The sequence below is a fragment of the Notamacropus eugenii genome, chromosome X (assembly GCF_028372415.1).
Source record: "Notamacropus eugenii isolate mMacEug1 chromosome X, mMacEug1.pri_v2, whole genome shotgun sequence".
Classification (NCBI taxonomy): domain Eukaryota; kingdom Metazoa; phylum Chordata; class Mammalia; order Diprotodontia; family Macropodidae; genus Notamacropus; species Notamacropus eugenii.
Window position 1 is genome coordinate 93,690,756 of NC_092879.1, and position 27,552 is coordinate 93,718,307.

General features: G+C 47.0%; 1 protein-coding gene across 12 annotated transcripts in view; it reads left to right on the forward strand.

Moving 5' to 3' along the window:
- The window catches only part of KLHL13 (kelch like family member 13), a 160,831-nt gene that overhangs the window by 82,200 nt on the left and 51,079 nt on the right, over positions 1 to 27,552 (forward strand). For 11 of the 12 annotated variants that reach the window (XM_072626368.1, XM_072626359.1, XM_072626363.1 and 8 more), the window contains one exon: positions 24,514 to 24,655. In XM_072626368.1, coding sequence (XP_072482469.1) covers positions 24,514 to 24,655 — 142 coding nt within the window. Of the gene's footprint in view, positions 1 to 4,035; positions 4,099 to 5,553; positions 5,667 to 24,513; positions 24,656 to 27,552 lie in introns of those variants that run through there. The other variant, XM_072626362.1, reaches the window with a different exon arrangement.

Genomic DNA, 27,552 nt, shown 5'->3' on the forward strand with positions numbered 1-27,552 from the left:
TCTTCCCTTCTCCCTCTTTGTCTCTTGCCTTTCTACATTTTTGTTAGATCCTCTCCCCCCTTCCTTCCTTCCTCCCTCTTCCTAAAAAGACCAAGGTCTCCCATTGCATCCTGGCTTATCTCCAGAGATCCTGATGAATATCTGGTCACTGGATTCAGATGGCTTTGGAGGAGAAGTGAGGCTGATGACCCTGCACAGCCCTCCCTCACTCAGGACAAAGTCAAGTGCAAGTCAGGTCATCATTTCTCTGATGTCATGGTCTTCTTCAGAAACAAAGGACAAACACAACAGCAGTATTCCTAGGTGGTGAAGTCAGGGTAGTAAGAGCTGTCTGGTTTTCCATTGTTGGCCTGTGGTCATGGGTTCCTGCTACCTGTGGAGCTGGGTGCTGGGGCAGGGGTTGGGGGTGGGGCAGATAGGGGGCCAACCTCCCTGGCTTCTGAGTCTGCCTCTCTTGCTCACTTGATGGCCTTCTGTTTCAGGCCTCAGTTGACTGGGTTCCATGACATAGATGATTGATCGAGTCCCTTCCAGTTGTGGGGTTCAGTGGGATTCTCTCCTGGGAGCCAGGAGATGGACTGGTACAAATGTGTCTGTAAATGAGTCCTGGTGGTTGTGACCCAGTCCTAGCCCCTCTCCTCAGGCTCAGGTGCGTGATGTGGAGAGAGAGCATTTGGTAATATATATGTTTTTAATTAGGAATAGGCTGGGCACTCTGGATCTGGTTTGTGGACTGTGGCTGTAGGCTCCTGGCCTGTGCCAGACTAAGTATTAAAGGAGGAGGAGGAGAATATCCTTCACTGTTCCTGGCCTCTCTGGGTTTGGTCCTTTGGTTCCAGAAACCAAGCCTTGTGATCACAGATGCCCCCATGCTATGTCGTGGGACTAGGATGCTATCAAATTGGAGCCAGTGATAGATAACTCATTGTCTCTAAGGCCATGGTTAACTGGCAAGGGAAGTGAGCATGAGTGAGAACAGATGATGAGTGGGAAGGCTGGGTCCCCTCTAATGCACCTAGGTTCCCCTTCCCCCTGCCAATCACATCAGGTGGCTCCTCGAGAGAATGGCAAGAGAGACATGAATGAGGATCACATGGGCTAATGGGGCCATGCATGTGGGTCCCAGTCTGAACTACTGGAGTGAAGACTCATTAACCAAGGCTGAAGTTTATCTTTCAGCTCTGAGAAGAAATAGTCCCTTAGACAAGTATGTACCACAACCTGTGAGATTGGAGAGAGGCTAGTTACATGACATGAAAGTTTTCAAACTTCCAAGAAGGCTTTATCACATAAATAACTAGTATAGAAGGAAGTCTTACGTCAGTTGGTAGAGTGAAGGCCACAAAGTTCATGTTTGGAGGGAGGTGTGATTGCCCTGAGGAGCCACCCAAGTCATTGTCTGTAGGACAGAGCAATCTACTTGACAGTTGACTTGGAGACAAGCTATCAAACATTGAGAACAACGTTGATCTGTTTGAAACTAGCATTGTCCAAACTGTGTTATATGTTTTGAGGGGTCTAGGCTTCAGGGGGCCCCAGGCAATTGAGCCTCCCTTGGTTAATTCTGTTGGTATTAGCTCAAGAAAATGAGAGGGGTGAATGACTTCTGTGGGCCACGGTAACATTTCTGAGCTGATGGATTTGAGAAAGATCAGACCTTGGGAACCTGCGGAATGCAATAACCTCATGGAGGAGGTGGGAGGAGTGGGGATTCTTGGAAAACCAAAGGAACATCGGGAGCCATTGTGTGCACCTTAGACCAAGTTTGAGAATTGTGCCCTGGCGCCTGCTGCTCCAAGGTTTTACAGCTTCACTGTGGTGCTGGATCTGATGGAACTGAAAAATAAAATACTGGCATGTCATCAAAAGTAGCATTTTCTAGTGTACAAAGTTCTGAGAGACAGAGTTTTGGACTTAAGAGTCAGGAAGACTTGACGCAAATCCCAACTCAGATACTTTTGACCTGTGTGTTCTTGGGCATATCTTAACATCCCTGGGCCTCATGGGTAAAATGAAGAGATTGGACCTGAGGACTCCAAGGCTACTTCAAGCTCTAATTGCCGGCTCCTTTGAATAATACTAATGTCCTTCACTGCCCTTCCTTGAACATCTACCTGCCTCACTTTCCCCTAGTCTTGGCTCTGTCCTAATTCACACTATGTGTCCCTTTGACTGCAGCTCAGCCTCCCGTCCAGGGGTGTTGGTAAATGCTGCCCTGTAAGGTTGCACTGACTTGGAGAGGAGTCCAGTGTTCTGTGGCACACTTGGAAAGGGTACTTATCTGGGCCTCAGTTTCCTCACCTGGTAAAGGAAGGGCTTCATCAAAGAGAGCTCTTTAGCTTTGGGGTTTTCATTTCACAGAGGTTTGCCACATTGTGTGCTGAACACAGGCCTGAGCAGTAAATGAGTGAGATTTACGCGGTGAACGTTGAAAATAGCTAGTCATTTCTGCCACAAAGGAGCAAAGCTGTGAACACGCAGGCCACAATCGAGAATTTTGTTCTCTTGCCTTAGATTTTTTCACCTTTCCAAAATCTTATCATCCTGTGCCTTAAAGAAGTCCCATCATTTAATTTGAACAGTAAATGGTGTTTTCAGATACCTTTGGTGCCCTTGTCCTCTCCACTCCCCTTCCTTCCAGGGTTTTAATAGGTAGGGGAGGGGCTCTCTTCCAGAGAATTTCCTCCTTTGAGGGGGTCAGGTTTTATGGGGGCGGTGATGTGGATTAGATTAAAATGAATCTGAATGTGGCAGACAGGCCTGCGTCCTGCGTCCTCATACTGGTTAGTGGACGACCCGCGTTGAGAGGAGATTTCCATCCTAATCCGCTTTGGCTTTTCTTAATGGGAGGCCTTCGTTAGGCCTCCTTCCTGCCGCCGTGCCAGCCACCCTCTGGGACTCATGGAGTGATGATTAGACAGTTTCAAGCTGCAGTTTTCGAATTTTGAATGACCTCTTTTCAAATTTTGGAAGTCAGCATCAGTTCTGTTCTAAGTGAGCACTTCCACTGTGTCTTTAAAATGTGTATGAGAAAGCCTTTTCCCCTCCCTTTCCTCCTCTCCCCTCTAATTAGCTCCATCTTAAACTCATAAATAATTTTGGGAAAGTAAGTAAAAGCCCATTTTAGCTGCAAGCACAATTTTACCTTTTGGTTACAAACTTGAACTTGACACTGTGGCACTCTCAGCTGGTACTTGCTGGAGAGTTGGTGTGGGCTATAAAGAAGGTGGGGAGCGAGCCTGGCAGAGTGGTGAGAACCCTTAAGTGGGAACCAGGAAGCCCTGGGCTGGTGCTCCCTCTGCTCCTTACTGGCTATGTGACTTTGGACAAGGAGGCCTCAGTTTCCTCATCTGTAGAAGAAGGGCTTTGGACTGGATGATGTCCAAGGTGAAGCAGCCTCAGTTTCCTCATGCGTCCAATGGGGACAATAGTGCCTAGAACCCCTGCCTCATAGAGGTGCAGAAAGTTGGGGGAGGGGGATCTTGGGGCTGCCATCCATGCCAATGCCACTCTTACTGAGGAGGAAACTGAGGCCCAGGGAGGGGAAAGCAAGACTTAAAGGCTTCCCTCCTGCGCTGCTCTGCTGCATCCCTGGGGACATGAGCTCCTGTCAGACCTTGGGCACTGCTTGGCTTGGCTTGCATTGCTCAGCTCACTTGGCGGCAGTGTTGGCAGAGGCGGCACCACCAGAGGCGGCAGAGGCGGCACCACCAGAGGTGGCAGCAGCAGCGGCGGCGGCGGGAGCAGCGGCAGAGGCAGAGGTGGCAGCGGCGGCGGCAGGGCAGGCGGGCTGCTCAGCTCTGTGTTGGGGCAGCTGTGTGCCAAGGAAGTGACCCAGGCAGCCGGGCAGCGGCCACAGTAGCGGCCCGCTCCTTGCACCCGGGTTCCCCTCCTGTAGGCGGGCAGGCACTCCTTGGGAGCTGAGCTGAGTGCAGCCCGAGCCCAGCTGGAGCCAGCGAGGAGCGAGTGAGCGGAGCCGCCCCCAGAGGAGCTGTTCTTTGTGCTGCCCCCTCTGCTGCTCCCGCCCCTCCCGCCACCGCCGCCGCCGCCGCCGCCGCTGCTGCTGCTGCCGCCGCCGCTGCCCAGCTTGCCTTGGAGGTCAGCAGCTAGCCCCGGCTCCCTGCCCCTCATGCCCCTTCCCTTCATCTCTGCCCTGCCTGCCTCCTGCCCTTCCCCCTCCCTCTTTTACCCTGCCTGTCTCCTGCCCTCTCTCCATCCCTGCCCCTCCCCTCCTTTCCACCTTCCCTGCCCTGTCCTCTCCCCTCCTCCCTGCCTCCCCTCCCCTGCCTGCCCACTTCCTACCCTCCCTGCCCTGCCCCCTCCTCTCCTCCCTGCCCCCTGCCCTCTCTCCATCCCTGCCCCCTGCCCTCCCTGGCTAGCGGACACCTGCTCGAGGACAGCGTCTGCCTGCCGGGTGGACTCCCCCCCCACCTCCCCTTCCTCTCCATTTCAGGCGGGCTGCAGTGATTTGTGAGCTGGGTGGGGGTGGGGGTCGTTGTGAGGGGACGGGGGTTGCTGTGGAATTGGGCAGGGTCCCTGGTTATTAGGGTCTTAGGAGCAGAGCTCCGGGCTGCTGCTGCTGCCGCGCTACAGGAGGTAGACAAGCAGGTGGGGAGGGGGGAGGGAGGGAGGGAGGTCCGTGGGACTGCCCCAGATGTTGTCAAATGCCGGCGCAGGGGCTCAGATTGCCTGGGGCTCAGCCTAGGCGAAGGAGAGCCCCCGGCCTGATGGGCACGCCATGCAGGCTCGGGCAGCCGTCTTGGGGGGTGGGTTGCCTGCACTTGGCCTTGGTCGCACGATGGATATGAAGGACGGGCGCTGGGCGCTCTCCTTAATGGCATAGCCAGGCGGGTGCTGGTTCAGAGCTCACATACGAGGCGCCCAGGCAGCTGCTGCTGCATTCAGTGGCCCAGCTCAGGCCAGCTCAGCCCTGCCCAGCCCAGCGCAGCTGCTCCAGCAGTGGCCCAAGGCTATGCTGAGCTTACTAGCCCATTTGTATTGTTGCAGCTCCAAGGAAGACTGTTCTGAGGATGACAAGTGTATTCTGAGTAGGTAGGTGTGTGGCTTCTTTCTGGGCTAGAGTCCCATCTCTGTCCTGCTTTTTTCCTGCCTCTATTGGTCAGAAATCAGGTTAAGATGTATAGAGTAGAGGCTAGCCCGAGCTCTCCTGCCAAGGCACAGCTGTGGCATCGGCAGCTTTTCCTGGTGCTACCCACCCGAGCCAGGGGGTACCCTGAGCCCGAGCTGCTTTTCTGAACTAAAGCTGCATTGTGAGCCCCGCATAGGCATTTCTTTGCCTCTTGCTGTCTCAGTCTCTCTACTGAGGTGGCATTATTGTGGAGGTCAGAGGCTAGCCTCCTCCGATTAGCAGAGGGGCCAGGCGATGCCTCGCAGCCTTCTTTTTTCTGGTGGAGAGATTTGGTTTGAGGGCACCGGCAGCCTCTTTGGCTGGTTCAGAGCAGCAGCAGCAGCAGCCTCAGGTTCTGCTGTGGCAGGGGAAAAGAAGGGGCAGTTGGTGTTGTGTTATGGAAACACTGTTTACTGTTATTGTAGTACCGTGGTGACAACATGCCTTTGAAATGGAAAACGAGCTCTCCTGCTATCTGGAAATTCCCAGTTCCTGTGCTTAAAACCTCCAGGTCATCGCCACTTTCACCGGCATACATGTAAGTGAGAGCAAATAGGCTCTTGAGGTGGGATTTCTTTCATGAGACAGGCTACCCAGTGGCCTGATATGCCATGTTCTCTCTCTCCAGTGACATTGGCATGGTCACATTCTCCCTATGTGGGATTTGCCTCCACAGCATGGCTTTTGCATCTTGAACTTTCTAAGTGATGCATGTTTTCTGAGAATAATCAAATGCAGACACCTTATAATAAATATTTTCACATTGAGTGAACCTTGACTGTTTCTCATTGATTGGAAAGTTGGATTTGGGGTTCTCAAGGTCCAGGTCTCCTTCTGTGACTTTTGGAACCATGTCTGTCCTAAAGTGACTGCTGCCTAATCTTAGTCTAATGGTTCATTGTCCAGATCCCTCCTAGCTTCGGTGCGTTTAACAATTTTTGGCAAATGTCTCCGTGGATTGGGAGAAAGTGAGCATTCTGCTAATGTGTAGCATTGCTGTAGCATAGGAGAGGCATTTTCCATAGCCTGTTCTGCTGAGGTGCAGCTTTCAAAGTTTTCTCAATTTGTAATAATGAAGCGCAAAGCCTTGAGTGGCAAGGTTGGAGTATTTGTGTTCTATTTATACAGTTGTGTGGTTGTGGTGTGTCTATATACCTGCTGTACTAACCTCAGTTTACCAAATAGATTTGAAATAAACATGAGCCTGAGTGTTTGGGGGATACCTTACTGGAGTATTTTTTTTTAATTAAAATATTTGTTTGGTGTGTTTCATTCACAAAGCTGTGCCTGCAAAAAGAAAATCCAGGAAGTGTAATCAACTGTTCTTTTTCCATCCTGTCCATGAGTCCTTCTTTTTAGGTGGAGGAGGGGGTGGGAAGCTTGCTTTTTTCACATTTTTCTCCCTTCAGTACAAAGAAGGCTTTGGAATTAAAGCTGCTGTTTCAAATGCCCGCACCCACTGACTAGTCAGGAAAGGGTATCCACTCAAGGTGTCGAGGCTTGTGTCTTACGGCCCCATTTTGCTGCTTTCCCACTTAGTTTTTCTCTTCTTGGGGGTGTGGATGTCCAGTGACATCTTGATTGTGAGGGATGCTTGGAAGCCCCTCAGCTGCTGCTGCCGCCCCACCACCGCTGGGCTCGGCTCGGCTCAAGCTTTTCAGTTGTGCAGGTGCCCCCCTGGGGTCTAGGAAGCAGGGAATTGGTGTAACGTGGCAGGCTTGCTGGCCCCAGCTTCTCTCAGCTTTTCCTTAGCAGATTATTTTTCATATTTGCTCTCGGAGATTTTTCAAGTTATTCCATCTAAGCATATGTGAAAACGATTTTGCTTTCTACCTAAAATGATGAGCCCCATTGATGGAAAAATAAGCCCCATGTTATTGGAATGTAGTGGGAAAAGAGGAAAGTGACAGGTTGGTGAGGGTTTGAAATGTCCTCGAAGTGTGTGTGTGTGTGTGTGTGTGTGTGTGTGTGTGTGTGAGTGTGGTGTGTGTGCGTGTGTGTGCGTGTGTGTGTGTGTGTGTATGGAGCCCCTGAGCTAATCAGACGTGGCTGTTCCCCAGTGGCCAGTGCAGGCCAAAGGTGAACTCCTCTGGAGGGCCAAATTGAACAGAAGGCACACAAATCAACAATTCTTACTTCATCTGATGAGAGATAGTCACGATTTCTGATTCCTGTGTCACTACTCCAAAAATGAAATCGACAGTTTGTTTTTTATTAACAACGCTCTTCCCAGTTTTGACAAAAACAGCAGTGAAAAAAAACAACTTATTGTGTTTTTTTGTATTATTTGCCTGGTTGGGAACAACTAAATTCAGCGTCTTTCTGTGAATTCCCTGGTTTGCTTAAGCATCAACCTCTTTGCCCTGGGGATATGAGGGAATGGGCTTAGGCTACCGAACCTTGAGAAATAGTCCAGCTCCTGTATGCTGCTGTTGTACATGGGGGGAGCACATCTGCAGAATATCAGATGTAATTGCATGTCTCCTGTTACCCAAGAGCACTTGGCCATGGCAGTGGACTCTCTTAGTCAGTTGGCACATCTGTCTTCTTTGCACAGAAATGTACAGAAGGCTTTTATATTTGCAGATGCAGTATAGAGAGCCTGGGAAATTGAACCTAAAGCTCACCTTGGGAGTTTGTCATCCAGGTTTTTAAAGTGAGTGCTTTAGTTTTTTGTCACAAATACTCAATGAAAAGTTCATTGAGATGCCTGGACAAAAATCGCTTCTTTTGTAGCTCTTTTGAAACTCCTGAACTCGTCAGAGAAAATGACGAGGTAGCAGGGCACATATAGGCTAGTTATCATGCCCTGAGTCCAGTGTGATTCCTTCTAACTGCCCCACCCCATTGGTGGGGTACTGAGCCAATGTGAAGCTGCTCTGTCTTTGGGGTCTGCAGATTCTGTAGTACAATTGAAAAAGAAGCACTTTGGCCACAGGAAGAGTACACCAGCAGGTTGAGAAATAATAGGTTTCGTACATATGCAATAATCACATGTAAATGAGTGTCCATATGAAGTTAAATATGTTTGTGTTCTTCTGCAAGATGCCAAAGAGGAAAAAGAAGATGAGCCTTTGTGCTATACCTGTGTTTCCCCCTCAGACCACATTAGCATCTATTTGAGCATAGTTCCATGATTGGGGGTGGGGGGAGGAACGTTTGGCGGCGGGCCTCGACATTTCTAGAACTCTTGCTTAAGGTATGTCTTGCATGTTCTCAAAGACTGTGCTTTGGAAATGTCGGTAGAAGGGTTTCTTAACTTCATTAAAAGTCCGTTATAGCGATAGAATAACTTCTGAACTGGGAACAAAATGGAAAGCCTATTCAGCAAGTGCCTGCCTGTCTGGGGTGGGTCCTGCTTCTCTCCAGTGGCCCCAGTACCCACCCAGTACCCTGGGGGTGCTGGTAGTCCTGCCTTGGTCGTGAAATTGTCAGTGGCCAGGGTTGTGTTGAGGGCCAAGGCTCAATCAAAATGGAGACAGACCTGGGCCTTCCAGCTTTAGAGTCTAGCTGCTTTGTCCTTGCTTTCTGGGCTTGAGATTTTCACTAAGTTCTCCGCCCCCCCCCCCCCCCCGGCCCCTTTAAGGAGCTCAGCTGTTGGCCTTGCCAAATGACATTCGCCTCACCGAGAACTGAAAGGAAGGGGAATAAATACCTATTCATCTTGTGCGCCTTGAACATTTCAACGAAATGTTGGAATGGTGGATGGGGGACGGAGTTGACTGCATAAAATTCTGGGGAGTTAAGAAGGGGGAGCTCTCTCTGTACGCACTCATCTTTAAAGCCTCAGTTTGGATCTTGTTAGCTATAGCCCTGCTTTCCCTTCTGTTTGCCAAACCATACAGTGAGTGCAAGGCAATCCACCTAAAAAGGAGGGGGGGCATATATTGGTAGAAACACAATATTTTTGTGCTTGTGTATTTGTTACAGTGACTGTCCCTCAGCAGATGAATTGGTGTCCAACTTTACCTTTGGGGGCTGTCTAGCGCTCTGTGTAAGCAATTCCCAAAGGGAGAGGCTTTGTTCCACAGGTGGGAACAGTTGGATTTCCCAGGTCAATCAAAAATGATCCATTCAGGAAACTGAAGGTGTGTTTATACCTTAAGTGGCTCCTTTCTGGTATCTTGGCAGCTCACACTGAGCATTGGGCTAATACTAGCCATCCTGGGAGATGGAGGATGTGTGATAAAAACAATGACTTGTTTGCTCTTATCAAGGTTTCACCTTTTAGGGACAGAGAATAGAGAGGAAGGAAGGGTGATGAACTGGGGAAAATCAGTGACTGAATGAGAAGAGGTACGCAAAGTGTTTGGCAAACATTGAGGAGATGATGACGACGACGATGGGAATGATGACAGTCGCTTCTCCTGGGCCTGGAAATGATGAAATGTAAGATTGAAGCAATAAGATAGCCACTCTCCCAGTGTGACTTTTCTGAGACAATGACTATGAAAGCAGTTTCTGTTTGTGACCACGGGTTTAATGAATGTCATTAAAGAAGACATTGTCTCCTTTGATCCCCAATGTTCAGTGGATTTCCTTTTGGAAAGGCTTGTTGCATTAATGCTTCCAAATGGAAGCCCAGATTTTGTCCCAAGACCCAGTTACCCCATAGATGAATATTGAGAAAGTTGCTGTGATTGGCTTGGTAGAACGCAGAGCTGACTTCTTTTTGCCTGGCACAGAATGCCAAACTGTTCCTTTACTGTCTGCAGAAATGCTTTTTGTTACTTGGGTGGGCATTCACAAAGAAAAAACTGAAAAGTAGATTTAAAAAAAGTTGGCTTTCTGTGTTTTGTCTCTGAAGGCTTTTTGCTTTCTGATTTTCATCATTTTAGAAGCCTTTTCTTGTATTACCCCATCTACTAACGTATTTAGTAAAATACATTTCACAACGATAGCAAATTAGTGATGGCAAATAGTAGTTGAAGATGTGGAAATGGGCGTAGAAGTCTTGGGGGCAAACCAAAACCAAACTGGTCTGTAAGGGATGGGGATTTTCCCAACATTGCTATGTGTCTGAGAGCTTGGAGCAAGCTTACTTTCATTGGCTTTAGCTGTCCTCATGTATACCAGTGAAGATGTATGTATGATGTGGGAAAATAGCTTTGGCCCAGTTTTTGGTGAATATCTGTGGTAAGACCTGGACTCTCAGAGCCGGAAGGGACTGGAGGTTGTCTAGTCCAGCATTTTCTAAGCCAAACCATCCTGTGAAAATAGCAAAATTGTGTCTTGTAGATTGCTCTGACCCAGGCAGCTTTGACCCTCCTCCTTTCACTTCGCTTCTCCTAACCTCAAGGAGCCAGAGCTCCCTGACATAGTCATTTTTCTAATTCAGAGGGGTTGTAGTAAAGGTTTTATGGACCAGTCAAAATACTCATCATTTGGGAAATACTGCTCCAATCCAGCCTCGGCAGTACCCCCTCATCCCCACAGATCCTTCTTTATTTCATCCCTGTATGAATAGCTCTAGTGATGGGGAGCTCACTACTCCTCAAAGCAGCTCACTCTGTTTGGGGATGCCAGTAAATTGTTAGAGAGTTTCCTCATTTTGAACATAAATCTGTAGCCCTTTAATTAATCCCTGAAATGGACACTCATTGGCTTTAGTTTGTCCCCTGAAACTTCATGTCGGCTTAGCCGTCTTCTATGTATTTTGTAGAATGGATAACAATTTTGAGGTCTCATTAAGTCTTTCCTTCCCCAGGCTAAACATTCTTAGTTGTCTGAACCTATCATCATGTGGCCTGGATTCCCTCTGATCACCAGGTTAGGATACACAGCAGCATGTCGGGATAAGCACCCGTTCATCAGGGCCATTCCTACAACATGATAGCTAGAAATGAACATGATATTCCAGATGTTATCTGACCAGTACAGAGTTCAGGAAGACTAGGATCTCTCTCGTTTGGAATGCTATAGCTGGTTTTTCTAGCAGCTATTGCTGGCTCATGTCAAACTTGTTTTTTTTCCACATAAAATGCTTTCCAGTTATATCTTCCCCCATCCTGCCTTTGTGCTGTTGTTTGAACACAAATGATAGAATTAAAATTTTTAAAAATCTACACATACATGATTATGTATAATACCTTCATGCTTGAGTTTGGAGATCATTTATAAATCTCTGAATATTAATAATGACATAATAATCAATTCTTGGATTGAGTGGTTCCTTCCAGAGAACTCAACTCTTCTCATCCTCGTGCCTTTCATTATTAGGGTAGCTATTTTTCAGTCTCTTGAATGTCTTTGGTGAAGGGGATCCTATTCATTTATTCTAGGTGAAACAAATGGAGACATGGCAACATTGGGCCTTCTACTGAGCCCGTGTGCCCATTGGGGGAGGTGTATGTATGTATCCCACCTGCATAAATTGCTTGATTCCATCTCTCTCCAAGTTGATGTTCTCACCATTTGCAATCTTTCAAGCCTGAAACCCGGCAAATAAGAGTTATATTCTCGAACAATCCAATTTGTAGGTTCTTGAGAGGCTCTTAGCACTGAAGCCCTGGAACATAATGGAATAGAAAATAACACCAGCTGGGTGTCCATGAGTGTTCGGGCTTTTTGGAGTTGGTATTTGTGAAACAGAAAACTGAGTGTTTTTGAGACCTTCAAATTAAAAAAAGTCAATCTGCTTTTTCTCTGGATTGTTTGATTTCTCACTTGAATGTAGCTTCTAGTTACTTCAAGGGGAACCTTGCCCTGGTGGGAAGAAGAGTTCTGGGATTCCCCAATATCCATCTCATCCTGGATCATCATGGTTACCAAGGATTTGAGGGTCCTGACTCAAATTTAGAATCAGGAGAGTCTAAAAGATGAGGAAAATCTACTTTAGCTTGTTTCCCCAAAACTACACAGTGGCAAAAACTAAAGTACGATCATTTGTGAGTTTATTGAGAAGTTCATTTGTGACATTTTAGGCAAATTTGGAATGTTTTCCTAGAGGTCTTGATAGCATGATTTAGTAGCTGGGTCTTTAAAATGTCAAGCCCTTGCCAGTTTCTGGATGATTCTGGCTCCTCCTGGAGTCAGCCTCAGCTGCCCAATATGCTTCTGATCCAAGTTGAATGGCCCCCTTCCTCTTACACTGAGACAAGTGGGACTTAGCTTCAGAGATGGGTTTTCAAGGCAGTTGGTGTAAGCTCTTCTTTCTTTTTCCTTATGTTTGGGCCCATTTCCAAGGAAAATTTGAAAACTTGTCAGGTGTAGGAGGACTTAGAGTTAACATATATTGACGTAAAGAGCCAGAACTCGGGCCAAGTTGTTTGCTCAATATAAGGAAACGCTTCCCAGTAACCATAGCTCTTCCACAGTGGAAAGGGGTTGCTTCAGGAAATGGGGGCTTTCCCCTTCTCGGAGTTCCATGAGCAGAGGCTGGCTGAGCACTCACTGGTAATGTCCTGTGGGCCAGGCGTACCTGGGCGTATGTTGGACCAGATACACTCGGAGCCTTCTTCCTAGCCTGTATTTCTCACGTCTGATCATAGGTTCTGATCATACAGACTTGCTGTTGCAGTCATTGGACTTTCAGGTGCTTTCCTGTCCCTTTTTTGGCAGTTAATGTATTTCTTCAAGATCTTCTCATCTGCCTTTGAGTCTTTCAAGTATACATGACAGGCAACATGCTAAAAACATACACATGAATAGATCATCAGTACTTGGCCAGATGCACCCAGCATATTAGGGGGGTTGTATGTTGTCAAACCTCCATGTATACTTGCAGAACCATACTGTCAACTCAGGGAAAATCAAGGTGTTTAATGAATTGCTATGAAAATGAAGCCGAAAGGTCTCTAGTTAAGTAACATTCTATTTCCTGTACATGGGAAGTGTTGATAATAGAATTAGTTGCACTGCAGAAATATCATGGCAGAAAAATGGGTCTGAGCTAAATGGATGAGACAAAACGTAAGGTGGGAGAGAGGCGTTAGATTTTTCAGTGTGGATGGTGGTGTTACAGATGACAGAAAAGCATACCATTGAAGCTCAATGTGCTGCTGTCCTTGGAGCAATCAGAGGTTGCTGAGTGCATGGTTCTCACCTTCAAGGAACCAAGACTTTGGTGCCAGCACATCTGATGGGAGCTTGAGTAAAAATAGAATTACCTAGAGTTTTTAATTATAGGGAGAATAACATTTGCCTACTGGCATGAAGTCAGCATCCATGAGTATGGTCACATTTGACTACCAATTTAGCATCCTAAGACTTCAAAATGTGCTAGCCCAAAATAAGAGGCATGGACATTTATGGAGGGAGAGAACGTTCCCTCTGATAGACTTTGAAGAACACAATGATTCTACAGGGCAGGCAGAGCAGCTCTTCATATCTCCTTTTCATAGATAAGAAGACTGAGGCTCCAAATGATTTGTCCCAGTTCATGTGGCGTAGCCAAGATCACGGAGCTGGAGGGACTTTAGAGCCCTTCTTTTCCCACATACACTTGAGTAGAAATGCCCTCAATGGCATTCCCATTCAGTGGCCAAATAGCATTTACTAGAAGACTTCTAGTGATGGGAAGCCCCTACCTTGTGAAGTCCAAATCCGCCTCTTTACAGCTTGTTCTTGCCCTTCGTTCAGAACAAATGGAATCCCTCTTCTGTGCAACAGCCCTTCCCACACCTGAAGACACCTGTCATGTTTTGGGTGAATCTTCTTCTCCAGTCTAACATACCTTCAGCCAATCTTGGTGAGGCAAAATTGTGAGCCCTTCATCCTCCCAGCCAAGCTCTTGGAATGCATTCCAACTTGTCCAGTTCAGTTCAACAAATATTCATTAAAAGCCTACTGTGTGCTTGACACAATGCTTTGTGTTAGGGATGCAAAGACACAGAACAAGCAATCCCTATCCTCAGGATGCTTATGTTCTACTAGGGGAAAGTGCTAGGTACAAAGATAAGTGAGTAAGACATACACGAAAAGTGATACAGAACATTTTCAAGAGTGAGAGCTCACTAATGACTGGGGCTGGGAGCAGAGGGCAGCCTCACTGGGAGTTGGTACCTGAGCTGTGCTTTGAAGGAAACTAGATGGTACAGGACTAATTAGGAGTGGTGTAGTAGATAGAGTGCCAGACCTGTAAGGAAGACCTGAGTTCAAATCCAGTTCCATGCACTAGTAAAACTCTGTCAGCCCTTAGTTTCCTAATCTGTAAAATGGAGATAATCATATGGGGTAGGTGAAAGATGAAATGACTGAGGAAATAAAGGTTAGAGCTTCTGAACATATCGATGTATTAAGCAGTGCATGCCAATTGCATAACAAATTGGGATCAGGCTTCCTCAGTTTTGCTTGGATCCTGAATACCGAGGGAGACAGATTTTAATGAATTAAAACAATCAAATAAGATCAGTAAATTAAAAGAAAATAATTAGCCAGGAGGAAATATTGGGGACTTTCCAAATTGGGAGGGAGAGAGTGAACAGGTACATTTCCCTGAAATCAGAAAAAAAAGGTGTCCCATTTCCCCCAGGTGTCTGTATTCTGTCAAAGGCCCAAGGAAACAACAACTTGTGGATGAGCATGGTGCCAGTTTTTGGTTTTCAGTCACATGGGCTGTTTGAGATGTACAATTGTGAGAAAACTTCTTGCACCGATCTTTGGATCTCAGTGGGTTTCTGGTCAGCATAGCCAAGGTCCTTGGTTATGGGTCTCTAAGCAGCAGAGACAGCTGGTTCAGCTTCCCAGCTATGCAGGGCTAGGTTCAGACAATGCTGTGAAGTTTTCTTACAATTCCCATAATTGAATAAAGTTTTCTCACAAGACAGAAATTGAACTAGACCAGTAATTGAATAGAAAGGGACTGAGCTAGATCCAGAACTGAGTCACAAGATGGAGTCAGTGTGGTTCATTCAAATAGCTACCACTTGGTATTTTTTGATCCCTTCTGATGGTTTATTCATGTTTATCTTCTTTCCCAGTTAATAGTATTTTTCCAGACATTCACTTTTATAAGGTTTTGAGTTCTCAATTTTTCTGTCTCCCTCCCCTCCCCCTCCAAGATGGCACACAATCTGATGACTACTTGCTATTTTCATTCCCTTAGTTAGCACCTACCTCTGAGGGCTTCTGTGAGGATAGATTGAGATAATATTTGCAAAGCACTTTATATACCTTAAAGTGCTATATAATTGTGAGCCACTATTACTGTTATCATAAAGAGTTAAAGAGGAAGAGAGAATGAACTTTAGACATGAGAGACCTCTTAACACTTAGTCATCCGTTCACTTGTGCAAAAGCATGGCAATGGGTTGACAGCTAGTGAGCCATTGGGGTGGAATGGAGTGATCCACTGGAAGCTGTGAATTGGAGAGGGGGTGTGGAGAGAGCTTTGCTTTGGGAGGAGCTCCTGGGAACTAAGTAAGAAGATAACAATTCCAGAATCCATTATCCCTTTTACTTTACAAAGGAAAAGTCTCTAAAAACTTGAGGCTAGGATGGTGTCCACATGTCAGATACTAAAATGAGATGAAGTCATTTCATCCTCCACTAAGCACCCACTGTTGAGATTGAGCTGTTAGGATTAGATAGCATCTCTCCTTTTTTTGGTATATCTGTCTTTCCTCTTAGTAGCATGTGTTGTACTGGACAGTTCTTTGAGAGGCAGCAGAGAGAGGGACAGCCTTGGAGCCAGGAGGACTCAAATCCAGACCCTGCCTCTGTCACATACTGACCTTGAACTCTTTATCCAATAATCCCTCTATAATTTAGGGAGATTGCCTTTGAGAGTTGGGGAAAATGACACTGAAAATCCACGGCTCTCTGGCCAATCCAGTGTACCAGACACAGAGCTAATACCTATACAGAAAATAATAAAATACTGTTTGAAGGGGGAGGGAAGATTGTGATGAAACATGGCTTTCTTGAATAGAATCCCACTTAGGGGTTACATTTGGACTTCTAAGAGCTCATCAGTTGGTCCAACCTTGGGTGTATCCTGGCCCAGAGACAGTAATAGTAGACTAATGATAAAATATGATGATTTGATTTAATAGTTTATCATTTACAATTTTAGTTCAACTTAGATGATTCCAAATAACTTAGAGGATTTTGAACTGTATGATGAAGATAAGTTGCTCATTTCCGAACTAGAAGATGGATTTTTTTCCTTCCATTCATCTCATTAGTCTTGTAAGCTATTTTGGGTAAAGATGGAAGGAAGCCTGGATCTTTTCCTGTGTTGGGTCACTAATCTCTGTGAAGTACAAGGACAGTCTCTAATATTCATCAGCTTTTCTTATTGGAAAATACACAATCACTTGTCCATGTAGCCTCCTCTTGTCAGTGAATAAAGTTGTGGTTTCTTTATGATGAAAAGGCCTTGTGGGAGATTAACTCGGTGGGATGGATCTACTTTGTGGAGGACTGTGAAATCCATGCAGAAATGTTTAGGTTTCACATGTTCGGCTGGAATATAAGGTATGGGGGAAGTGTAATAATTCAGAAAGATGATTGGATCCAGCTATGAGGGACTAGACATATCCCAAAGGGGAGTTTATATTTTATCCTAAAAGCAATACGGAACACTGAAACTTCTTTGGGGATCAACAAGGATATCCCCTTGAGAACTACATGGAGTATAGATTTGACAGGGGATGAGTTAGAGATAGAACAGCCAAGGTGAGAGCTGGTGAGGACCTGAACTGAAAGAGGGGGTGTTGTGTGAGTGAGTGGAAGGGGGCAGATGGTGAGATATGTTGAGGAGTTAGAAATGACAAGACCGGGAAATTGCTTGGATATGGCAGGGTCAAAGAAAAGGGGAAGAGTTGAGATTGATCCTGAGGTTATACATGTGGGTGACTTGTAGGATGATGGCGACCTCAACAGAATCAGGGAAGTTAGAAAGAAGGGTGGATAGGCTTAGGAGGAAAGATGATGATTTTTACTTTGGTCATGCTAAGTTTGAGGTGTCTATGGCACACCCGGGAGGCGATAGCCAGCAGGCAGTGGCTGATACAGAGATGCAGAACTGAAGCTCGGGAGAGAGATGAGAGCTGGAAACACTATTTCATCTCTAATTCTAGGGTTTTTTCCTGTGTATGTGAGATTGTCTGTGGGATTGACAGAGAAAACAGAGAGACAGAAGAGAGGTAGGGAGCACAGTTTCTTAGTTGTATGGATGGAATTTTTATATACTTTGACTCTTAGCTATCTTAAGTTTCCATTCTTGGATTCAAATGCGTGCCCCTGCCAAACCTTCTGGTTGCCTTCAAAGCTCCACCGTAAAAGGCAGCTAGCTCCCTTTCTCCACTTGTGCCCCTTGGGCCAGTTCATCTATTGAGCTTGCCAGTAGAGTTATCTTTGTTTGCAGGGGAGGACTTGGGTAAGGGGGAAAATACTTTCTTAATTTTTAAAAAATTGTTGGTGATCTGCAAGGGGATAAATAAGTCTTTGACCAAGCCTTTCTGTCTTCTTGATGCTTAGGGTTGGCTTTGTTTTATGGATTAGGACATGACTACTGAGTGTGAACATTCCATGAGTGTTCTCTAGAGAAATCTTTTCTATCTGTGCCAACATATTGTATGGCAGGAACAGAACTGTGTAACAAGGGTAGGGTTACTGGAGCTTTGTCCCAGGGTAGGGAATTTAGAGGGTACTGAAAGCATTTGCAGCTCTTAAATGGAAAAAATAGAACAGTTTAGCACTTAGTTAGCAAGAATAGGTAGGAAGGTACCAAGTGACCTACTTCTCTCTATCCTATGATATTAGATTGGGCCACCATCACAGTCTCCCTTTAAGGGAGGCTGTAGCTTATAGAGGCTGTTCATAGAAACCAGTGTTAAAAGATTACACCTAATGGTCTTGGGGCCCTCATGACAGTCTTGCCTTAACAAAGGCTGTAGGCTTATAGAACATACTCATGGAAAAATACTGACAATATTTTTGAAAGGTTAGTATAGCTGTGGCCCCCCAAATAATATATTGTCCACTACCAGCTTGTTTTTTCTCCCTGCTGGCAAATCCTCAGATTGTATTTTGCCCAACCCCTCATGTACAAATTGTCCGGATCCAGGGAGGCCATCCAAAATCAGGGTTTAAGAACACCATTCTCAGAAGGGTGTACCTGAACACCCCCTCCCCTCCAGCGGGAGCACCCCCTCCTGCTGAACGGACCGGGGTCTCTGTGCTCCCACAATGCAGTGCTGGCTTTACTTGAGTTATACTCAAAGGTCATGTGTCTACCTGAGTCGGATTCTGAGTCTTCTTTTCCTCTCTCCCTTTCCCCCTCTTCCCCATTGCTTGCAATAAAGCTTTGCACTGGAGTGTTTCCCATTGTTTTACAAGTTTTTGTGAGCACCTGAGTTCATGAAGGGGTGATTTTCTGCATGTCTCTGGCTGGCTCTTGGGTGTTTCCTTAGACACAAACTGAGAACTCAGACAAAGACTGATCCTCCTGACTGCCATGTGTACCCTGGGGGAACAGAGGTCAGTAGAGGAAGCCTGTGTCCTCCCAGAAGGACACCTCATGCCAGAGGCTTGTCACACAGCACTCCAGCTGCATCTCAAACCTATGTCTGGGGGCTCTTGACTGTGAACTGGTATCCTGGTTTTGAGGCATGCTGCTTGCACTTTGCCCTGGTGCAGAAATAGCTAGTTAGGGTTCTTAGGTTCATTCTCTTTATACCAGACTCTAACGGGGCAGTTAGGTGGTGCAGTGGATAGAGCACCAGTGCAGGAGTCAGGAGGACCTGAGTTCAAATCTCACAACAGACACTTGACACTCAGTAGCTGTGCGACCTTGGGCAAGTCACTTAAACCTAGTTGCCTCATCCTAGGTCATCTCCAGTCATCCTGATGAATATCTGGTCACTGGATTCAAATGGCTGTGGAGGAGAAGTGAGGCTGGTGACCTGCACAACCCTTCCTCACTCAAAACAAAGTCAAGTGCAAGTCATGTCATTATTTCTCCGATGGCATGGTCTTCTTTGGCAACAAAGGACAAACACACACACACCAGACTCTAAGGAAAACACCACTACCAAGGAATTTTATTATGATGTGGAGTGGATGCTGCTGAAGACCCTTGGTCCTCTCATTTTGGAATGAGAAAAAACAAACCAGAGAAGCCCCTGCCCTGCATACCTCAAGACTAGTCCTCCTCCAAGATCCCAGAGCTTTTTCTTTTGCTTCCAGCAGTGGCTTGGGATGTGCAGGAGGTGGGGGTGGGCCGGGGGTGAGGAGAAATAGACAAGAGCCACTGAGGGCTTGTGTGAGGTGGCTTCCCCTCCCCTCTGGACTTTCCTGATGGTGGCTACATGCTGCATAGATAATGGTCAGAGAAAGAAAGTATTTAGTTGTCCAGAATTATTCATTATAGAAAATGTGTGGTGTAACCAGATCAACAGAGCACTGTTACTAAGAGCCCTCTGCTAGGACAAGGAACTGACTATCTTAGGGACAACCCTGGATTGTAATCGTGTTCTTGTAATGAGGAAAAAAAAGTATACCCCTTTGATGAGCATTTTTCCTTTCTCTTTTAAATTGCAAATTCGTTTGGAAAGTCTGAGCAGGCACACAAGACACTAATGCTTCTTTCCAGTGATTTCTGATGAAGAAAAATGTATCTTCCTTTGTCTCCCTCTGTTTTGAGCCAATTACTAAGATTTCTTGAATAGAGTAAGAATCCTTCTCAGTTCACCCCCCATCCTCTCCCCTGACAACCCCCATCCTGCCCTTCAGACTGAAGGCCACATCTCTAACACAGACATGAATGGGAAAGCCCATGGAAACAGCCCAGAGGAGAAGGATTCAGGCCCATTCGCTGGAACTTGGGAGGACAGCGGCCCAGAAGGCGCGAAGGCTAGGGCTATGAGATCCTCAAATACTCAGAGGGGCAGAGAAGACAGAGGCAGAGGAGGCAGAAGACCCAGAGCCATTGAGCCTCACCGGGCCCAAGAATCGAGATTCCTAAAGCCGACTGAGTCGTGGCAGAGCATCGTGAAGTTATGAGCAGTATAGTCTACTTATAAAGGCAGGGGAGCATGCTAGTTAGTGCTTTAAGGATCACCTTTCATTTTATCTGGGAAGTTCAATTATGTAGCTCCTCATCGTTAAGTAATCTTGCCTAAGTGACATATTTCTTCAATTAGAGATTGTGTCCTTCTTTGATCATTAAACGTTTCTTAGTTCAAAGAACTCTTGTCAGAGAAATACATGAATGAATGAAAAGCATTTATTAAGCTCTTACTAGGTGCTGAGCTCTGTGCCAAACACTGGCAATACAAAGAAAAGCAATGCTTGCTTTCTCGGAGCTCCCACTTTTTTAGGAGGTTACGCCATAGGAGGGCTCAGCTGCAGGGCCAATGGAAAGGCCCAGTGATCCTTAGGGCACAGCAGCAAGAGACATGGGAATGCATCTTCTTTAAGGTCTGAGAAAGCCAGATCCATTTCTGATGCTGAACCTTTTACCTGCCATTTAAGGCCCTTTACAGCCTGTCTTTTTCCTACTTTTGTAGACATGCCATGTATCACTCTCCTTTAAGCGGGCTGCTCGGCAGACCAACTGAATAGCCCTCAGTCTCCCTGCAAACCCCCTGGGCTTTCCCGCCTCTTGCTTTGTGCTGTCTTTGTTTTTCTGAGCTATCCCACTTCTCCCCTTTGGCCAGTGAATTCAACACTGCCTCCTCCGTGAAGTCTTTTACTATTCTCCCTCTTCAGGAATGGCCTTCCTGCCCCTTTGGACCTCCCTGGACTCTTGCCATGACCGATCTCTCAGGCATAGCCAGCTTACCATTCTATGCATTGCACTTGTCTGCATTTATGGCTTATCTTCCTATCCGACAATAATCTCTGAGGCGAAGTGTCACCTTTTCCAAAAATGTGATGCTCTCCCTTTTAGTCCAGGGCTTTTGCACTGATGTGCGCTGACTTAGAATGAATGAATCAGAAGAAGTAGAGAAGTAGCTTGTTTTCATGAGTGGGAGTTGGAACGGACAGAAGTCATAGAACACTGGAACTTGAGGAGGCCCCACCTAGGATCACCCCAGGAAGAGACTGGTGCCAGAGGGAAAAGACGTGCCCAAGGGCTGGGAACCAAAGCAAGAGGAACAAAGGTGAAGAGAAGCAACCTGGAAGTATGGGAGTGCCAAGGGAGGGCCCCATCCTAGGCCAGCTCCTCCCAAGCATGCTGTTCCATTGGGTGGTGCTCTTCCCTTGTTCATTCCAGGTATCCAATCACAAAGTCCTGTCGTGATCACCTAACACGTATCACTTCCACTATTGCTGCTACCACCTAAGGAGGCCTTTACTGACCTTGGGTCTGGGTGATTGTAAGAGCCTTCTCACTAACTAGTCTCTGTGCCTCCTGTCTCTTCTTCATCTGCTTCTTGCCAGGCACCACTGCCAGGTTAACCCTCCAAATGCACAGGCAGCTGAGCCTAGAGTCAGGAAGATCCCAGGCCCTTAGCTGTGTGACCCTGGGCAAGTCATTTCACTGGTTTGCCACAGTTTCTGCATCTGCTTCCCAGGGCCACAGTGCCTGGCACATAGTAGGTACTCTAGAAATGTTAGCTACTGGAACTCCAGTGGCTCCCTGTTGCACCGCCCCCCCCCCCCCCCCCGATGACATTCGACACCCTTCCAGAACAGTTTGCATGCAGAGCTCTCTCTCTCTCATTTGTCTCTCATGAGTATTTTATGCTTTAGGAAAACTGGATTATGTAGTGTTATTACACCTCCTGTGTTTTCCCACATCTGTGCTTTTGTCCATGCTTTCTCTTCCACCTGGAATACCTCTTCCTTTGCATCTTGACTTGTAGAAATCCTACCCATCCTTCAGTGCCACTAGCTCAAATTCTGCTCTCCCTCCCAAACTACCTATGATCTGAGGCAAGTCCACATGTCCTGGGAGCAAGTGCCAGTGCTGGGGCCAGTGTGAACTTTTGAAGAATCCTTGTATGTCATTTCTGCCATGAATCACCATGAAATGCTGATGAAACTGCCTCTTGGCAGCAGGGACAACTCTTAGCATAGCAAATGGAAATCTAGTGGCTCTGGTTTGTTCTTACTTGGGCCAGCACCTCATCGTCTGCCCTCAGACCTGCTCCTCCCCCCTGGCCATCCATTGATTTCTAACTACTCAGAAAGTCAGGAAGACACACAGTGACCCTCCGGATTTGCTTCCTTTGGGTCTTGTACTGAGAGGTGCGGGTAGCCTCTTGTCAGGACCATGGTGCCTTCTGCTAGGTCCTGCCTTCAAGCAGACTGCATTCTTCTGGGGAAGAGCAATTATGTCAGGGAACGCAAACGTGAGGTATTGGGGAGGGAGCGCTAACACCTGGAGAGGCCCCAGGGAGGAGGAGACACTGGTGAAGTGAGGAGGGCACTTCAGGCCCAGTGCAAAGGGACAGAGCCCGAGAAGATCCGTCTATTCTTGTTGCCTCAGCTCCTCTTGCTCGTAACTCAGCAGAAAGCCCTCTCTGCAAAGTTGCCAGTGAGCTCTGAGCCACTAAATGTGATGGTCTGTTCCCATGCCTTGACCTTCCTGACCTCTGTGACACGGACCACTCCTGACAATCCCTTCTTGCTAGAGAACCCTCCCTCTTCTTCCCTCGTTTTCCTGACACTTCTCTTTTCAGGGTGCTGGGTGCTGGGTGCTCAGTGTCCTGAGGCAGCAGCATCCCTGTCCTTACCCCATCACCATAGCTGGATTTCCCAGCTCAGTCTCAGCCCTTATCTTTCCTCTCGTCTGGCAGTTTGCTGTTAAATCTGGCCCCTTGGTAAGCCAGGGCTCCTTTTCCTTTTGAGTCCTGGACCCCTGTGGCAGGCAGGGGGACAGTCAGCCTGCCTGGTGAAGAAGCCCATGGGCCTCTGCTCAGATCCCAAGAAATGCCTGCTATTGGCAATAGGTTAGTGCAGACAAAACTGTCAGTTCTTTTTCCTCCTCCTCAGGTCGTGGGCCCTGCAGACTCTCCTTGGAGGGGTCTCTGGACCCCAGGCCTAAACCTGAGCCCCAGAGTGCCCACCTGTCTGTGGCCTTGGGCAGATTTCCACGAGTCAGCAATTTCCTGCCAAGTGTTGGAGCAACACAGCAGCAGGCGTGAACGCACTTAATATTCTTGTTGATAACAGTCATTGATACTGGACTCAAATGTTTGTGAAGAGCTTCCTTAAGTGTCAGCTGTTGTTCTTTAATATTTATTATGGGACCATTATGGGCAGCGGATTGTTTAAGGGACTCCTTTCCTGTCTTCCCCTTCCCCAACACAGATCGTAATCCCTTGATGATTTAGTGATTTGGGAGAGTTTCTGTAGCTGCGCAATTTGCTCTCCTGAGGCCACTGTGCTACTCAGTCTCCCCAGATTTAGCCAGGCTGGTTCTTCATCCATAGATGTGCAGCTCCTCCATGTCTGGAGTCAAGACCTTTCCAGCTTGGTGCTCGGCTGGCAGAGCTTGTGAGAGTCCTCACCAGTATGAGGATGAGTTTAGTGGAGTGGCGGAGAGAGAGAGAGCCATGATTCCACTAGATAATCAGTGAACATGGCAAGTATCCTCACAAGGTCTGGAGTGCTCTGTAGAGCCCCAGGTGGTAAGTAACTAGCCAGTGGATCAAGGTGGCTTTTAAACATCAGGCAGGGCTTAGGATGTGAGTGAGAGCAGTCCAGGCATGGGGAATTGTGTGACAAAGAAACAAAGCTGGGAAACTAGGGGAAGGTGGCTATTCCACTTTGCCTGTGGAACTAGTAGAATGAGACCAAAAGCTTGGGAGGCCTCGAATGACAGCCTGGGCCTACTGAGTGTTGCTGTTTTTCCCCCTGACAAGCCCTTAATCTGGTATGTGAAGAGATGCACACTTTTCGTCCTGCATGGGGCAATGCCTTCCTTTTATTTATATATCATCCTTTTTGCTGTAGAGACTTGACTGCTGTTCTGTGGAGAAGCCCACACTTGGGCTAAGTGAAAGATAGCGCCTGGCAGGGAAGGAGCATTCCCTTCATAGTGGACTCTGTTTCTGAAGCTCGTTAGAATGACTGTATATTAGAAATAAATGTACATGAAAAATTTGGCAGACGCACTGCCTGTCACCTTTGAACTTTCTTCCATTTCAGGGGGTTGCCAGGTCAGCCTCTGCCAGCCTGCATGGTGCCAGCGGGCCACCAAAGTCCCCCAGAAGCAGCCAGCCAGCACAATGTTAGAAAAGCAGCAGGCTGTGGTAGCACTTTGGGACAAGCTTACATGTGTGTCTGTCTTGGAGTTCCTCTTTGACCTCTCTAACCCTGAGGGCAAGTGTTGGAGGAAGACATGAATTTCTCAGATTTCTTCACGGACTCATAATAGTGAACCAGAAACTGGGGGCCAGTAGTGTCATGATTTTCTTTGAGCTATTATCCATTGTTGTGAATGAAACAGCAGACTTAAAGTTGTGTTTTTCCCCCCATTCTTTTAGATCTCTGGTGGAAGAGGAAGACCCTCACATGAAAGTATCTCTTGTTAACAGCGATATGGGCATGGCCGCTCACCTCCAGTCATCCAAGGCTGGAACTACACGGTTTTTCACGAGCAATAGCCATAGTTCTGTGGTGTTACAGGTAATATAGCCTCTCCTTTTGCCATGTTTCTGTCGCTTCTTCTGTCTGTGGGAACTACTTTGGGGCAGGTGGGAAATCTACAGCCTTGAGGTCACATGTGGCCTTCTAGGTCCTCGGATGTGGCCTTTTGCCTGAAGAATCCAAGTTTTATAGAACAAATCCTTTCGTTAAGGGGATCTGTTCTGTGAAGTCTGCATTCAGTCAAAGGGCCACACTTCAGGACCTAGAGGGCCACATGTGGCCTCGAGGTCACAGGTTCCTCACCCTTGGCCTATGCAATTACTTAGGGAGCCTGCCCCCTAGGCCGCTGCTTTAGGGCCCCACACTGGGAAGTCTATTTGTGGGATGCATGGAGAGGTAGGGAGTACATGATGCATTTTGCAAAGGTGGCCATTGAAATGAGCTGAACAAAATCTTGTTCCTCACAGGTATCTGACTTCAGTCATCTGCAAAGTGATTTCTGTACAGCATCTGCTTCCTCCACGTGCCCCACCTTTATTTGGAATAGCTAATTGAAACTTCTCTACTGTGTTTATGTGAAAGTCTATTTTAGCCCATTTTATTTTCCAGTTCAATCAAGTCTTCTGACAGTATGAGAGATCTGACCTTTCCCTTACAATCCAATACTACTTTGCTCAATATTTCACAACTGTAGCAAGTGGGAAGTCATGGTAGACAACAAGAAGCATGCTCTGGAAGCTGGAAGCGGGGCTGGAGCCGGGGGGGGGGGGGGGGGGGGGGGGGGAGGGGTAGGCTATCTACACCCACTAGATTTTCCCGGATGGATGTCTTGGGATAGCTGGAGCTGAAGTATCCTTCTGGAGCCCTCACCTTGTCCCCAGAGGGTGTAACAAGCTCCCCAATCCAGAGGCGTTGAATGAGTGGGTTGGGCTGGGGATGAGGGTGTAGGGCCTGGAATGGGAGCCACTGTTGGATGCAGAGGGAAGGAGGGAGAGTGAAGAAGGCAGGTGTACTTCCCTAGTTAATATTTCTTTAAATCTTGTTTTAAGTTGTTTATAGTAGTGCTGCCTAACATTTCAGTCTAGCTGTTTTAATGAAATCTCCTTTTAAAGACAAGGCATAACTGAGTGGCCCAGCTTGCTGGTCTCCCTCTGTGATGCCATCTCTTTGGCCCCAAGGCTGCCACCAAGGTCTCTTTCTTCACCTGAGGGCATCATGGCCTAATTGTTGGCACATGACCCAGGAAGAAATCATTGCCATTGCCAACCCTCATTCCCAATCCAGTGACTGCAAACATTCCAGTTGAGTTTTAGTTTTCCCTTAAATACTGCTACCAGGGCCATTGTCCCCATCCTCAGATTGGACACCTACTTACCTTGGGGAGTAACTCCCTGCTGACCCTTTTTGTTCTGTCATTTCCAGGGCAAAGAGCATTCCCTTCTGTGAAGGAAAAGATCATTCTCATTCCATGCCCTATAGGCAGTGGTCCTTTCCATTCTGCCCTCCCACCCTCCTGGAGCACCTTTCTGGCTGGCTGGAGATACCCTCACCAGTCTCTTGCATTCTTGATACTGTTTTTTACAGAACTGTGCTCTGGTCTTCTCACCCTCCTACCTGTCCTTGTTTCCATCTTCCATACTTAGCTTTGAAAAAATCTCAGCTACTGAGTTCCCTGTGTATCTATCTACTTCAGTGTTTTCACATAACTACCACTGGAAGAGTTTTCCTTTGTATCTTGAGAATTGCATTCTTGAGAGTTTACTGACTTCCTGAACCCCTCATTTCCTGTTGTCTGACAATGATCAGCCCTTTGCCAGGCTCAATAAACACCGTTTTGATGTGCTAATGACCCCCAAGGAGAACAGGAGCTATCAGTTAAAGCATTTGGTTGGGAACAGAACAGTCAATCAGGCCCAATCTTCTAAATTACAGATCGTTGTTACAGGCTGGATGGTTGCCAGAGGGCTTTACAAGCCTAGATGACATTGTATTTTCAGCTTATATGGTCTCCCTCAGGATAATGAGTTCCATGTGTTTACTATTTGGTGAGCAAAGAAATACTTCCAGTTATTTGTCCCCGAACTCGATCCTCAGAACTTGAAAGCCATTGTTACTGAGTCCGCTTTCGATCTATGTCATCAGAGATGTCTATTTCGAGAAGTGTCAACATCTAAAGAAAAGTACTAAAAACTTTTAAATGGCTGGAAAATTGACCCAACTAGGAAACGTTATGGAAATGAAATTGGCATAAGCTGGGGAAAGGAAGGCTGAGGAGGGGCTTAAAGGAGTATCGTAGAGGGGTCCCACAGAGTCCTGAACAGGGGGAAACGGTCCCAGATGGCCAGCCCAGTGGGGCCTAATAAGACAAAAGAGGAATTTTTCAGTTATTTGGGTGACTTAAAAACTAGAACAGGATTATAAAGAGAGAGTTTATATACTCTTCCATGTATGGCAATAGGACCTGTAGAGGAAGCAGCAAAGAGGGCAGAGGGCACTGGGAGCCCCTATAGCAGCTCTGGAAGTTGCCAGAGTTGGTGCAGGACCTCTAGGGGTTTGTCATGTGATTGTTGGTGTTAGAGAGCTTGGTGGACCTGGAAGATTTGGGGGAGACCCTGACTTGGTAGTGGCAGGGCCCTGGCTAAGGGTCAACTGAGTAGCAGTGATCACTAAGAAGTAAGGAGCCTTAGAGTTGCAGAACTGAAGCAGATTTGTGAAAGGGGCCAGGATGTGAGGACCAAGAGAAAGGGAGTAAGTAGGATGTGGTAGATGCAGTTGGACTATTGGATTATCTGTAAATAACAAATCAAAGGATGGAGGAGCCCAAATAAGGTGAAGGGAGAACTGAGAAACCTTGAATGGAGTCCTCTGGAGATGAGCAGCTGCCCACGAAGGATGCTCAGTGGGAGACAGTGAAGTAACTCAGATCCCAGGGAGCA